This window comes from Schistocerca piceifrons, chromosome 5 (genome assembly GCF_021461385.2).
Source record: "Schistocerca piceifrons isolate TAMUIC-IGC-003096 chromosome 5, iqSchPice1.1, whole genome shotgun sequence".
Taxonomy (NCBI): Eukaryota; Metazoa; Arthropoda; class Insecta; order Orthoptera; family Acrididae; genus Schistocerca; species Schistocerca piceifrons.
The window spans coordinates 71586237-71601064 of NC_060142.1; the positions used below are offsets into that span (position 1 = coordinate 71586237).

The window sequence follows — 14828 nt, forward strand, 5'->3', positions numbered from 1 at the left end:
TTTTATGGAGAAGAAATTACATGTTCTGGTTAATTAAAATGGTTAATTTTGGCTATAATGTTGTTTTGTGCTTAAATCTTTATAAACTTTTAAGTCAGTAATTCTATAAGATATCAAGCCTAAAAACGCTGAGCAGATGAAGGAAACCTCTGTCTCATGTAAACTATAAGGAGAATTCGATTTCTGTGCACCTGTAAAAGAAGGGAAAAAATGATGTATGAATTTTCAGGGTGAGGCCATTTTATGATGATTTATTAATGCATACTAGATGACTTTACTCCCACCAGCACAGTATATTGACTAAGGCAAGCATATGAGGACTAATGGGAGATGAGTACGATTAAATATTAAGCCCCCTCTCATATCATGTTTTGGTAAGTGATCAATGTGATGATTTTCGAAGTCGATAAGGGCAAGAAAGTGAAGTTACGTAAAACCTCCAGAATTATATATTTTCAGTGAGTGTGGTATATTTTCCTATATTTTCAGTAATGGAATGGAGTATGAGTGACTACACGATCGCTGGAAGTGTAGATCATTTTGAATATGTTGTGATGAGTGAGTGTAATTTGGCCATTGAGTGTGTCATACTGTGTGCATGAGTGTGTTGTTGTCCAGTGGTAATTATTCGTGTGTTTTAAAGCTGTGTGTTCTTATATAGAGATGGTAATGTCGTAATAATGATGTTTTCTTCCTAGCTGCTTGGTTTTCTTAGTGTTGCACAGATTGCATGTCTATGATTTAATGTTATGATCTTTTTGTAGTGAGCTGCTTCATTCACATAAATTGTGGTCCCTTTTTTGTAGTCACGTTAATATTTCTTGCAGTGTGGTGCCTCACTGATTAGTAGTCATTACTTAATGATTATCTGACTTAGGTGTAGTGCACATGGCAATTTCTATTTCTCATTGTCTTATTATGTCCTCAGGGTACCGCAACAGTTTGTTTTGTATGTTCAGATACTGATGGTGTATTTAGCAAACCGTTAATTTTTGTGTATGTCACGTACTAGGTGTAGAAGTATGAAGCCGAAATTTGGTTGCAATAATTACACGTCTGTTGTTTGAAACTGATAAACAACATTTTATTCAAAATAATCTCCATTGCTACTTATACGTTTTTCCCATCTCTCCGGCAGGCTAGGAATGCCACGCCAAAAAGCAGTTCTCCTTTTGAAGCGAACTAGTCAGCGAGCCATTTTCATACATTTTCATGCGAATTGAAGCGTTGTTCAGCGAGAGCGTGTCCTATTGATGCAAACAGATGACAATCGGACGGAACCAGTTCTGGAGAATAAGCCGCATGCCCTAATAATTCCCAACTAAACGCCTCGATCGTTTCACTGAGGTTTTGCTGTTTGTGATGGGGCGTTATCATGGAGCAGTATGACTTTGTGTTGCCTTTTTTCATGTTGTCGTCGCTTTTCACGTAATTCTCGATTAAAATCGATCATTTACTGTTGGAAGCGATCAGTGTTAACGGTTGCACTAGGTTTTAGCAGCTCATAATAGATGACACCCTGCTGATCCCACCAAAAACAAAGCATTGTCTTCTTTTGAAAGCGATTTGATGTTGCAGTGGATGTCGATAATTTACCTGGATTCATCCACGATTTACGGCGCTTAGGGTTCTCAAAATTGTCAATTTTTCATCACCTATCACTATTCGATGGAGAAATGACTGTCCATTGTAACTGGCGAGCAGCATTTTACAAGTGGTCTTTTGATTTGCTTGCTTTCTTTCATTCATTTCATGTGGAATCTATTTTCCCACTTTCTGAACCTTTCCACGAAGCTTTCAACCGACGAGAAACGGCGTTCTGCGTCACATCTAATTGTTCCGCCTGTTCCTGTTGAGTTTGAGTATCGTCATCATCCAATAAGGTCTGTAATTCGTTGTCTTCAAACTTTTCGGTTGTTTCACCGCGCTCGTCGTTTCACACGTCAAATTCACCACTTTTGAATTTTTTTAACCTTTCGAAACACTGTTTTCCCAAGAGCATGTTCATCAGAAACTTCGATAAGCATTCGATGCGATTCTGCAGCAGTTTTATTCAAATGATAACAGAAAACCAATGCTGTCCGCAAATTGTTATTCTTAGGCACCAAATCCGATATGTTTACGGGTCTGAAGCAGATACCGATGTATCGAACTTGGCTTACTGTGCGTTAACATTCGTGGTCAGCCGTCACAGGACGCAGATGGCGCTGCAGACGCGGTCTCACTGGCCCTACATTGACGGCTAGCACAATCTATAGGGAAATTCCGATTTCATGCTTCTACACCTGATAGATGAAGAGGCGGTGAGCAGAAACCAACCAGTTTTGCTGTGTTAAAGAATATTTTGCACTGTGTTTCATTTAGGGTACCCATCGATTTTTTTACATACCCTAACTATTCTGGTTGTGTCATCAAACTTTTCTTTTGCTAAGACGTAGGCTGCGTGGTATATTTTTTCTGAATTTGTGTGTTGATCACCACGTGCACATGCAGTACATGTGGGAACTTTACTAGTAGTGTTGCCACATGTGGATGCTGATGGATAGTAACACTGACTGTGATTCTCAAAAAATACTAACTTCTACAATGCTCTTCGGTTGAGCTCTATGATTTTAGGAGATATTAGTACTACGAGGGATGAAGCATATCAGACACTGCAGCATACAGAAATAGAGATGTTTTTCTCATGGTTACAAATGTCATATTTGTGTATAAACCATTGTTTTTGATTCTACTCTTGAGGCATTCTGTCAGGAGGAAAACCGATGTTGTGTGTAAGGAATTTTCCTTGCCCTTGCAGAAGGAGAACAGTCCCTCATCTAGTAAATAAAATGATGTATTTTATGGATGTGTCTCTCTCAGCATGAAGACATGGCTTCTTTATGTATTAACATTATTTAGATTCATGAGGTATTTAATACTTACGTTTTTTTTCTTTTTTTTACGTGATTTGTCAGTCGTCCATTCCAAGGAGTGTGCTGTTGTGGCATAGCACCTGCCTTGATTGTATGCAAATATGCACTAAATTAACTGTTGAAGTTCTTGTCTGGCGGACAGTCTTGAATGAAACAGCTTCTATGAAAAGTGAAAAAAATTCCGGAATAATACATAAAGGATTATCCTAGTGGGACTATTATTTTTCAGTTTGCTCGCTGTCGTCGATTTTTGGTAATATTTTCATCACATCGCCCAGATATAGCTGTAGCGACGTGATCTCTTATTAAACAGAAAAGACACATAATACAATTAACAAAAATATTTTGTCATAATAGATTATACATCTGCTCCTCTGTGCTCATAAATCACTTCCAACGTCTCAACAACTTTAATAAGCTGGAATGTTACGTTCATTCCTCCTACTTTATACACCGTTTTCACTAACTGTTAGTCGTTGAGTAGTTCATATCCTCATTTTTCGTATATTCGACGTCCAGAAAATCTCGCCCTCTTTCTCTACTCACTGTCTTTGAACTGTCAGTTTCTCTGGTTTTACACAGATGTTAATCATCATTGCCATAGATTCTATACAACAGTATATCTACCACAAATAAAAGCAAATTTACGTAATACAGGTAACACAGCTGATGTTAATTAAGCAAAAAGAAAGAATTATATACACCGATGGGAAAAAATCGGAACACGAAGAAGGAGTTGTGCGACATAAACGAATGTTGATAGGTGTGTTCCTAATGTCTATTCATATTTCGCGCCAGTTGCGTAACAGTAGCCCTAGTAGCGCCACTATGAGGATGAAAACCAGGTTTGGTTTAAATGCACGCTGTAATGGTTGTGAACTCGTTAGTTACCTTTGGCATTAGGCCTGGAGAATTGGTGTTAGTCAAAAACGCCTTCATGGCGACAGAGACGCCATTGTTAACAGCTCACTGAGTTTGAAAGAAATCGTGCAGTATGGCTACGAGACGTTGAATGTTCCTTCTGCGATACTGCAGAAAGACTAGGTAGGAATGTAGCAACTATTGGCAGTGGTGATCACGATTATGTATGGTCGCAGGGAGACCGGGTCCAAGCGTTAGCGAGAGGGAAGACCTTCGAGTCCGGCGTGTGGCTCTGGCGCAACATGCTGCACCTGCTGCAGGAATTCGAGCAGCGGTTGGCACAGCAGTGACACGACGAACTGTTACAAATCGGTGACTTTAAGAACAGCTCCGAGCCAGACGTCCTGTAGCGTGCGTTCCATTGACCCCAAACCGCAGCCATTTCCGACTGCAATAGTGACAAGCGGGAGATCATTGGAAGGAAGGGTGGAGGTCTGTTGTGTTTTCTGATGAAAGCTGGTTCTGCCCCAGTGGCAGTGACGGCTACATGTCGATTAGAAGGAGGCCAGTTGACGGGGTCCTGTCAACAGGCCTGTGTACAATTTACAATGGACCTACACCTGTACGTACGGTACGACAGCAGGACTGCTTTCCTGGTTATCACACGCACCGTGACTGCAAATTGGTGCGTCAGTCTGGTGATTCGATCTACTGTGCTGCCATTCACGAGTAGCATTTCAGGGAGTGTTTTCCGACAGGATAACGCTCTCCCACATTAGGCTGTTGTAACCGAACGAGCTCCACACCCTGTCGACATGTTTCTTCGGCCTGCTCAGTCACCAGATCTGCCTCTAATCCAACATATACGGGACATTATTGGACGACAACTCCAGTGTCATCCACAGCCAGCATTACATGTCCTTGTATATGGTGACCAAGTGCAACAGCCACGGAACTCCATCCCCACAAACTGACACCCGTCACTTGTACAACACAATGCATGCACGTTTGCATGCTTCCCTTTTTAACATGGTGGCGGTTACACCGGTTACTAATGTACCAGGATTTCACATTTGCAATGGCTTATCTTGCAGGTTACATTACCCTGTGGTCTTGCAAAATTAATCACTTAAATGTATTACCTAGACATATGCATTCGCGAAATTATTTTTTGTGTTGCAATTTTTTTTCTGTCAGTGTATACATAGACATCAGTGGATGGGGTATCTTTCTTATTTTTTGTGTTGCAAACTTTTTCTGCCAGTGTATACATAGACATCAGTGGATGTGGCATCTTTATAAATTTTTGACACACATTACAGTTACTGAATATGGGTACTGTTCATGGCATGGCAAAAGACAGTGCGTCCGTGAGGTTCATCGAAGTTGTTGATATGGAATGCACGAGAAGGTGACACAGCAGCCAGCTGTGGGATTCTCTTCAGTGTCGCGCTTATCTGCAGGTGCAAACTAATTCAGTGCAACAAAACGTGAAGGTTAAATCTACATGTTATGACGTGCATTCTCCTTACTGTAACCATACCACAGCACTTGTTACGAATCTAAATTTGAAGAGGTACTCTATCTATTGATATGTGTCATTATCTCAGGCAGTTGTCTTGTTGAAACCCTGGAGGTACTTAGTTATGACACTGAAATGTCGATGAAAAAGGAGTGACAGGGAGACAGGTTCACGCTCGTTTCACGTTGCTTACTGTCGACCACACATCCATATACGAGTATACTGACTTGAGACACACACAGAGCAACGTGCCCGCTAAGACTGCACCAAGTCCCACGAAGGCAGCGACGTCTAGCAGCAGGTACTGGTACCAGGCCAGGTCCAGCGCGGCGGACCTAAGGTGCGGCGCCCCCCGGTGCCTGATGACGTACTCCACCCAGTACACCGCCTCCTCCAGCGGCGGCCGGGGGCGGTCCCGGAACAGCTGCGACAACTGCTTGGCGCGCTCGCGGTACCTGCGCGGGCATCACTTAGTGAGCTGAAGTTGTCATTCACGTTGCATATACCTGTGGGAACACTCTCACCAGACACTGCTCACAACCCAAAAATTTTTGGTGGGGAGGATGAACCAACTTATTTAGTACGTACAAGTCCTGACATTGCCGGTATGGGACCATTTATATCTTCCTAATGGTCAAATGTGAGTTCCTAAAGGACCAAACTACTGAAGTCATTGGTCCCTATCATTTATATAGTTCTATTTATACGATGATGTTTATTTTCCTTATAATCAAAAATGATTTTTTGAAACCACATTTCATCCATGAGCGTTACATCTTATTATTAAGCATGTCATCCAGTTGGACAGTACTATAACTGCAACTGAATACCAGAAGGAATCCCCCCCCCCCCTCCATCCCCGCGAACCATGGACCTTGCCGTTGGTGGGGAGGCTTGCGTGCCTCAGCGATACAGATAGCCGTACCGTAGGTGCAACCACAACCGAGGGATATCTGTTGAGAGGCCAGAAAAACGCGTGGTTCCTGAAGAGGGGCAGCAGCCTTTTCAGTAGTTGCAGGGGCAACAGTCTGGATGATTGACTGATCTGGCCTTGTAACACTAACCAAAACGGCCTTGCTGTGCTGGTACTACGAACGGCTGAAAGCAACGGGAAACTACGACAGTAATTTTTCCCGAGGGCATGCAGCTTTACTGTATGGCTAAATGATGATGGCGTCCTCTTGGGTAAAATATTCCGGAGGTAAAATAGTCCTCCATTCGGGCCTCAGGGCGGGGACTACTCAGGAGGACGTCGTCATCAGGAGAAAGAAAACTGGCGTTCTACGGATCGGAGCGTGGAATGTCAGATCCCTTAATCGGGCAGGTTGGTTAGAAAATTTAAAAAGGGAAATGGATAGGTTAAAGTTAGATATAGTGGGAATTAGTGAAGTTTGGTGGCATGAGGAACAAGACCTTTGGTCAGGCGAATACAGGATTATAAATACAAAATCAAATAGGGGTAATGCAGGAGTAGGTTTAATAATGAATAAAAAAAGGAGTGCGGGTAAGCTACTACGAGCAGCATAGTGAACGCATTATTGTGGCCAAGATAGACACGAAGCCCACGCCTACTACAGTAGTACAAGTTTATATGCCAACTAGCTCTGCAGATGATAAAGAAATTGAAGAAATATATGATGAAATCAAAGAAATTATTCAGATAGTGAAGGGGGACGAAAATTGAATAGTCATGGGTGACTGGAATTCGGTAGTAGGAAAAAGGAGAGAAGGAAACATAGTAAGTGAATATGGACTGGGGCTAAGAAATGAAAGAGGAAGCCGCCTGGTAGAATTTTGCACAGAGCACAACTTAATCATAGCTAACACTTGGTTCAAGAATCATGAAAGAAGGTTGTATACCTGGAAGAATCCTGGAGATACTAAAAGGTATCAGATAGATTATATAATGGTAAGACAGAGATTTAGGAACCAGGTTTTAAATTGTAAGACATTTCCAGGGGCATATGTGGACTCTGGCCACAATCTATTGGTTATAACTGTAGACTAAAACTGAAGACACTGCAAAAAGGTAGGAATTTAGGGAGATGGGACCTGGATAAACTGACTAAACCAGAGATTGTACAGAGTTTCAGGGAGAGCATAAGGGAACAATTGACAAGAAGGGGGGAAAGAAATACAGTAGAAGAAGAATGGGTAGCTTTGAGGGATGAAGTAGTAAAGGCAGCAGAGGATCAAGTAGGTAAAATGACGAGGGCTATTAGAAATCCTTGGGTAACAGAAGAAATATTGAATTTAATTGATGAAACGAGAAAATATAAAAATGCAGTAAATGAAGCAGGCAAAAAGGAATACAAACGTCTCAAAAATGAGATTGACAGTAAGTGCAAAATGGCTAAGCAGGGATGGCTAGAGGACAAATGTAAGGATGTAGAGGCTTATCTCATTAGGGGTAGGATAGATACTGCCTACAGGAAAATTAAAGAGACCCTTGGAGAAAAGAGAACCACTTGTATGAATATCAAGAGCTCAGATGGAAACCCAGTTCTAAGCAAAGAAGGGAAAGCAGAAAGGTGGAAGGAGTATATAGAGGGTCTATACAAGGGCGATGTACTTGAGGACAATATCATGGAAATAGGAGAGGATGTAGATGAAGATGAAATGGGAGATATGATACTGCGTGAAGAGTTTGACAGAACACTGAAAGACCTGAGTCGAAACAAATCCCCGGGAGTAGACAACATTCCATTAGAACTACTGATGGCCTTGGGAGAGTCAGTCCTGACAAAACCCCACCATCTGGTGACGAAGATGTATGAGACAGTTGAAATACCCTCAAACTTCAAGAAGAATATAATAATTCCAATCCCAAAGAAAGCAGGCATTGACAGATGCGAAAATTACCGAACAATCAGTTTAATAAGCCACAGCTCCAAAATACTAACGCGAATTCCTTACAGACGATTGGAAAAACTAGTAGAATCCGACCTCGGGGAAGATCAGTTTGGATTCCGTAGAAATGTTGGAACACGTGAGGCAATACTGACCCTACGACTTATCTTAGAAGCTAGATTAAGGAAAGGCAAACCTACGTTTCTAGCATTTGTAGACTTAGAGAAAGCTTTTGACAATGTTGACTGGAATACTCTCTTTCAAATTCTGAAGGTGGCAGGGGTAAAATACAGGGAGCCAAAGGCTATTTACAATTTGTACAGAAACCAGATGGCAGTTATAAGAGTCGAGAGACATGAAAGGGAAGCTGTGCTTGGGAAAGGAGTGAGACAGGGTTGTAGCCTTTCCCCGATGTTATTCAATCTTTATAATGAGCAAGCAGTGAAGGAAACAAAAGAAAAATTCGGAGTAGGTATTAAAATCCATGGAGAAGAAATAAAAACTTTGACGTTTGCCAATGACATTGTAATTCTGTCAGAGACAACAAAGGACTTGGAAGAGCAGTTGAACGGAATGGAAAGTGTCTTGAAGGGAAGATATAAGATGAACATCAACAAAAGCAAAACGAGGATAATGGCATGTAGTCGAATGAAGTCGGGTGAAGCTGAGGGAATTAGATTAGGAAATGAAACACTTAAAGTAGTAAAGGAGTTTTGCTGTTTGGGGAACAAAATAACTGATGATGGTCGAAGTAGAGAGGATACAAAATGTAGACTGGCAATGGCAAGGAAAACGTTTCTGAAGAAGAGAAATTTGTTAACATCGAGTATTGATTGAAGTGTCAGGAAGTCGTTTCTGAAAGTATTTGTGTGGAGTGTAGCCATGTATGGGTGTGAAACATGGACGATAAATAGTTTGGACAAAAAGAGAATAGAAGCTTTCGAAATGTGGTGCTACAGAAGAATGCTGAAGGTTAGGTGTGTGGATCACATAACTAATGACGAGGTACTGAAGAGGACTGGGGAGAAGAGAAGTTTGTGGCACAATTTGACTAGAAGAAGGGATCGGTTGGTAGGACATGTTCTGAGGCATCAACGGATCACCAATTTAGTATTGGAGGGTAGCGTGGAGGGTAAAAATCGTAGAGCGAGACCAAGAGATGAATACACTAAGCAGATTCAGAAGGATGTAGGGTGCAGTAGGTACTGGGAGATGAAGAAGCTTGCACAGGATAGAGTAGCATGGAGAGCTGCATCAAACCAGTCTCAGAACTGAAGACAACAACAACAACCAGAAGGAAGTGCTTCCAATCAATACCAGTTCTTAATGATACCAAGACAAAATTGTTCAAATGGTTCTGAGCACTATGGGACTTAACTTCTGAGGTCATCAGTCCCCTAGAACTTAGAACTACTTAAACCTAACTAACCTAAAGACTCCACACACATCCATGCCTGAGGCAGGATTCAAACTTGCGACCGTAGCGGTCGCGCGGTTCCAGACTAAAGCGCCTAGAACCGCTTGACCAACCTGGCCGGCGATACCAATACATATTACTACTAGTTCACATGTAATGAAATCTGTAAGTAGGGGGACAAATGGGGCACCAGTGCATTAGTGTAGGTTGCCGAAATCAGGGGCAGGAAAGCACTCGGAGTTAAACCTATTGTTCTCCTTTGATTGACAAATACTTAACCAATTGTTCTCCTTTAATTGATAGGTACTTAACCAATTGTTCGGCTTAAAGGATTCTTCCTTTTGAATGACAAGTACTTAACGTATTCTGCTAAAAGGATCCTTCCTTTTGATTGACAGGCTCTTAACCTATTGTCCCCCACCCCCTCCCCTCCCCTGACCATCTCCCCCCTCACTGCTACAGGTACACTGTGCTGTGTCAAAACGCATGGGGTACGTTCGCCCTTACTGGTGCTGAGTGACCTGCATGATAAATCAATGATAACATCTGGTGGTCACGATATACATGTGTGATCTGGTAAAACCAAAATCTAATTGTGTTGTAGATGATATGAGAGCATCTACGGAATAGCAGGTGGCGAGCATGCGCGGCTGCAGCGATATACCATATCGGCCTCGCTGCGTCCAGATGCCGCCTGAGCGACGCGCAGCAGCCGGCCACTATTGCGAAGAATCGACAGCATCGATGATTACTACATTAATTGTTAAAAGTTGGCGTGGCGTTGCGTGTTTGTTCGTTTTAAATGGTTCCTATTGTACTACGAAAAGGGTTAGTTAGTTCCCGGATAGACTTCTCACCGACCAAATGGTGGTAGCGGTGTATTTCAGGTCAGATCTTATGGCGCTTCACTGCATGGTGTAGTGAGGCTACTCAGTTGACACCTAAGTCTTGGAAGAGTGCACGGAATTTTGTTGATTATAGTTGTGGGAACAGTTTTGTTCGTAAAATTTGCTGGGGTGAGTCCCGCGTGAGCCTCATTTAATTGAAAGATTGACTTGTTAGGTGCTGAGTTTTGTGGAATCGGTGTGACCGATATCCCGTCTGCATTGTATGTTGAGTGATCGCGACGCGCCCAGAGGTAATTGGGTTGCTTGTCGTTTCTATTGACGTGGTTTGGGTATTGTGCATGTGTGTATGGAGAAGGGAAAGCCTCGAACACGTGTTGGTAGTTGTATTTTCAAGACCACTAGCTTGCAGCAGACAGCGAATTGGCTCATAGAACGACAAACTGTTTCACTATACGGTGATGGTGTGCACGTATCACTGAGTAGACAAGCGATAGTAAATTGAAGGAACCATTTAACGAGCTACACGTAGCTAAACCAAAACTTGATTCATCAAGGTGACGAGTGGCCGATTCAAATATTAAGGAACTCAGCGGGTCGCGTGTGGTCAACGCCTGAAGAGGTCAAGATTTGCTTTTAAATTGTAACTTAAGGTTAGTTGAAAAGTGGCGGTGACATTTAGGATTTTAAATTTTTTTATAATTTGTTTCCGTATTGTGGGGAATGATAATATATTTGCTGGCACTCGTTCACTGGTGGTAACCAATGTGTATTGAGATACCTAGAAGGAAAATAAATCTAATTTTACTGGGGTTGAAGGAAACCTTCCACTCTATTTAATTGGTATCTAGTGTGAATATACCTATAGAATTTTCGGAAGTATAAACGAGTGTAATTCAGAGACATTGATACAGTGGAGTCGATATCACGTATAATGCAGTGTTGTTAAATGTGCGTGGTGAAAGGTTCTTGAAAGAATGAAATTATAAATAATCTACTGAAAGTAGATCTTCTCAATATTAAAGAAAAGATTTCAATTAAGGGACAAAGTTTTCTAAATGATGAATAAGTGTAATTAAAGTAATTGAATTATTTACGGAAAGGCCAAAGATTTTGCTACTAACAAAGATTCGTTATTCTGTGACGCATGCGAAGTCTCATCACTTACATATTATCGCTGTGTCGAGTTGGAAAAATATTTAAGGGAGTATTAAAAATGTCTGAATTCCAAACAGTAGTGATGGGAGTGTCCATAAACAGAATAATCATTTCAAGAAGGTAGACACATTGGTATATTAGAAGAAGTAATTAAATAGTCCCGAGTTTGTGTCAGAGAGTACGTGAAAAGCTCGTTGCGAAAGATAACAATTGCTAGTTGGATGTCGCATTTATCATCACGCAAGATAATCAGGTACTGAAATTAAAGTAATTTGTTGCTCTGACGAGATTAGTATCGTAGACAACGAGAGTGGTTCATTAAATAGGCCCATTTATTCACTACTGCTTAACTTCAGTAATCATTGATGTGTGAATATTGTTAAGTGATTATTCGTAGTTCTATCGTGGCTTGGTACGATTTCGGCGTCGTGTCTAGGCAGGGTGTTGTTACCATTATTTGGCAGACAGGCTGTTTGCATGGTCAGCGGTTGAGGCGGCTGCAATATTAATTGTACTAAAGCTGATTTCGTGTCCGATTAGTTCATTGTCAGTGTGATTGCGGCGCGGGCTAGATTCTCGTCGTCATCAGAGGCTCCAACTCGAATCTTCTGCAAGTAGATAGCGTTCTGCAGTCTTAACATCTATTTAACAATAAGAAACTGTTCTTAATTAAAGGTGTGGTGGTCGACTGGTAGCCTAAGTACTTTGCGCAACAGGATACTCTGCAGTAACGGCATAGAGACGTTGGTACAGTACGATCCCTTGCCGTTGTCAATCGATCTTGGGTACTGCCAGTCACGGACCAGTACAACACTTTCAGGTCTGAGTTACTGGAAAAGGCCCCCTCTCACTCTTATCAATTTTATTGACTACTTAATCAAATTGGTCAATTAATTAACCTCCCCCCTCTGGTAAACCCCCCTTCAACACACCCTCCTGGAAATTGGCGGGAAAATATTCAGTTGATCGGTCATTTTGAGGGAAATAGATTGCTGTGTGTGGAATATTGTTTATTTCAACAATTTAGAGGATTCAAGGCAGTTTATGGAATGTATGGAAATTGATAGAGAGGAACGATGTTATAACAGCAAGTTGAAATGTACATTGTTTATTTATAAAAAAAATACACTTTGTGAGGATTGGATTTCTCTTGCTCATCATTTTCTCCTCTTTGGAAACATGTAGGTCTTTGAAAATGCAGTTACATGGGGCAAACAAGCTGCATAACCCATTGTTTGGCACTGTACTGTGGGTGTGTTAACCTAATGTTTGGGCCTTTGTCAGCACTTGGCCTACTGATCTGTTAAGTGGTTTTCCATGTCACTGCCATTTCATTAAACTATTGTACCGACTTTGATGCTAAATTAAAATCAGTTCTGTCCTCCCACCATTTTCTGGTACACTTTTTCAATTTCACATGCTTTTGAACGCCATTTCTGCGTATTCTTCTTTGTCACCCACCCCCTTTAAACTAATTTACTGCGTTTTACATAAAAATTATGCAAATTAGCGTAGTGTTCTGTACTTAGCCTGCTGTTCTGCTCCATGTGACCCACTCACGCACATCCTCACATTAAGTATTCTGCCGCTAACACCATGTTAATATAAAAAAATTATGCAAATTAATTAAATCGCTACTGTTCACATGTATGGGGTACTTTTTTTTTAATTCACGTCATCCTATAGGTCAGTCAGATCGATGGAATATAGTTTAAACAAAACATCGCTAGTAAAAAAAAAGGCTCCAATGCGCAGATGCGCCGCCTGCCACTCCATGTCCATTGGACCACACAGGACACTACCACAAATACTTCCAGAAGTCGGGATGCACCAGTATGTCCCGCAAAGCTACGACACGACTGGCAGCTGCCAAGCCACCCACAGGTGCCTGTTCGGGTCCTGCAAGCATGAGGCGGTGAAATCAAAAATGGTTCAAATGGTTTTCAGCACTCTGGGACATTTGAGATCATCAATCGCCTAGACTTAGAACTACTTAAACCTAACCAACCTAAGGACATCACACACATCCATGCCTGAGACACGATTCGAAGCTGCGACTGTAACAGCAGCACTGTTCCGGACTGAAGAGCCTAGAACAGCTGGGCCACACTGGCCGGCGTGGCAACATCCCTTTCATACTTGACACCTGAGAAATTCCTGTTGAAATACATGTTCACCTAGGCGCTGTTGCTGACGCGACCAGACGGGAGCGAAGACCTATTTGCAGAGCGACTTACTCTCACAGACGATACAGAAATCAGTTCCCAGAATAGCACAGGCTGCTTTCTCTCTTCCTCGTGATCCTAACAGAACAGCCCGTTCTTCACTGAATTTACCTGTCAAACTGCTGCTGCTGTTGGTATGGGAGCACTGTCCGCCATAATTTTCTGCAGACGAGACTTTCGGCGGCAAAATTATTTAGCATAGATGGCTAAATTGCACTGACAGTAAAAACCCCACAAAAGATGTCTATAGATCATCAAATACATACAAGACTCACAAGAGTATTGGGAGCCAGGAACATATTTACCAGTGTATCTACAATTAAATATTACAACTGCTGCTGCAGTCTGACACTAATCGATGTAGAGGTAATGTCTACTTTTGATCGCTGTGGTTCTGGATCGAATCTCAGTATCTATAGCACATATAATTTTCCACATAAAAAATCTCTCTCATACCCTCACGGTTATCAATGTGCCGAATCTATACATCCCTCACAATAGGACACACACTCACCTTCTCTGGTCATACCACAAATCACATTAATTTTGCAGTGCAATAAATATTCATTTTACACAAACAGTGCAGTTATCTTTCGTATCTGTACAGCGCCCGAAAAAAATTTAGTATGCCTACGCTCACACCAGCTATGTGTCTCGATTCTCCTCAGTCCTAGGAAATTGTCCGACAAAGTCTTCGAATCAGCGCTTCTGGAAGGTGCTGCATCCTGCCCAGATGCTTTCAGACACGCATTATGAAGGACAGGTGTCTGGCACTATGTGTGATAATGAATACTGCATCCACAAATGTAATGCCTGGAAAGACATCACTGACGTGGGTTTGTGCACTGTGATCAACATCGCTATCGATAGAACAACAAGGAAAGTGCGTGAGTATGCTTAGGGGTGCTGATGAGGGACGTATTGTTACAGCTGTATTGCCCATTTGTTTGTACGCTATTGTAGGTCCAGTTGAACACTAGTATTGCTATATTGTCACAATTCACCATGTCCAATCGATCCTTCCATTACGATTAG

General features: G+C 41.8%; 1 protein-coding gene across 1 annotated transcript in view; it reads right to left on the reverse strand.

Moving 5' to 3' along the window:
* Nucleotides 1–4800: 4800 nt before the first annotated feature.
* The window catches only part of LOC124798712 (UDP-glucosyltransferase 2-like), a 115678-nt gene continuing 105650 nt past the window's right edge, over nucleotides 4801–14828 (reverse strand). The window contains exon 7 of the mRNA XM_047262229.1: nucleotides 4801–5753. Within this exon, the coding sequence (XP_047118185.1) occupies nucleotides 5468–5753 (286 nt within the window). The 3' untranslated portion in view covers nucleotides 4801–5467. The remainder of the gene's footprint in view (nucleotides 5754–14828) is intronic.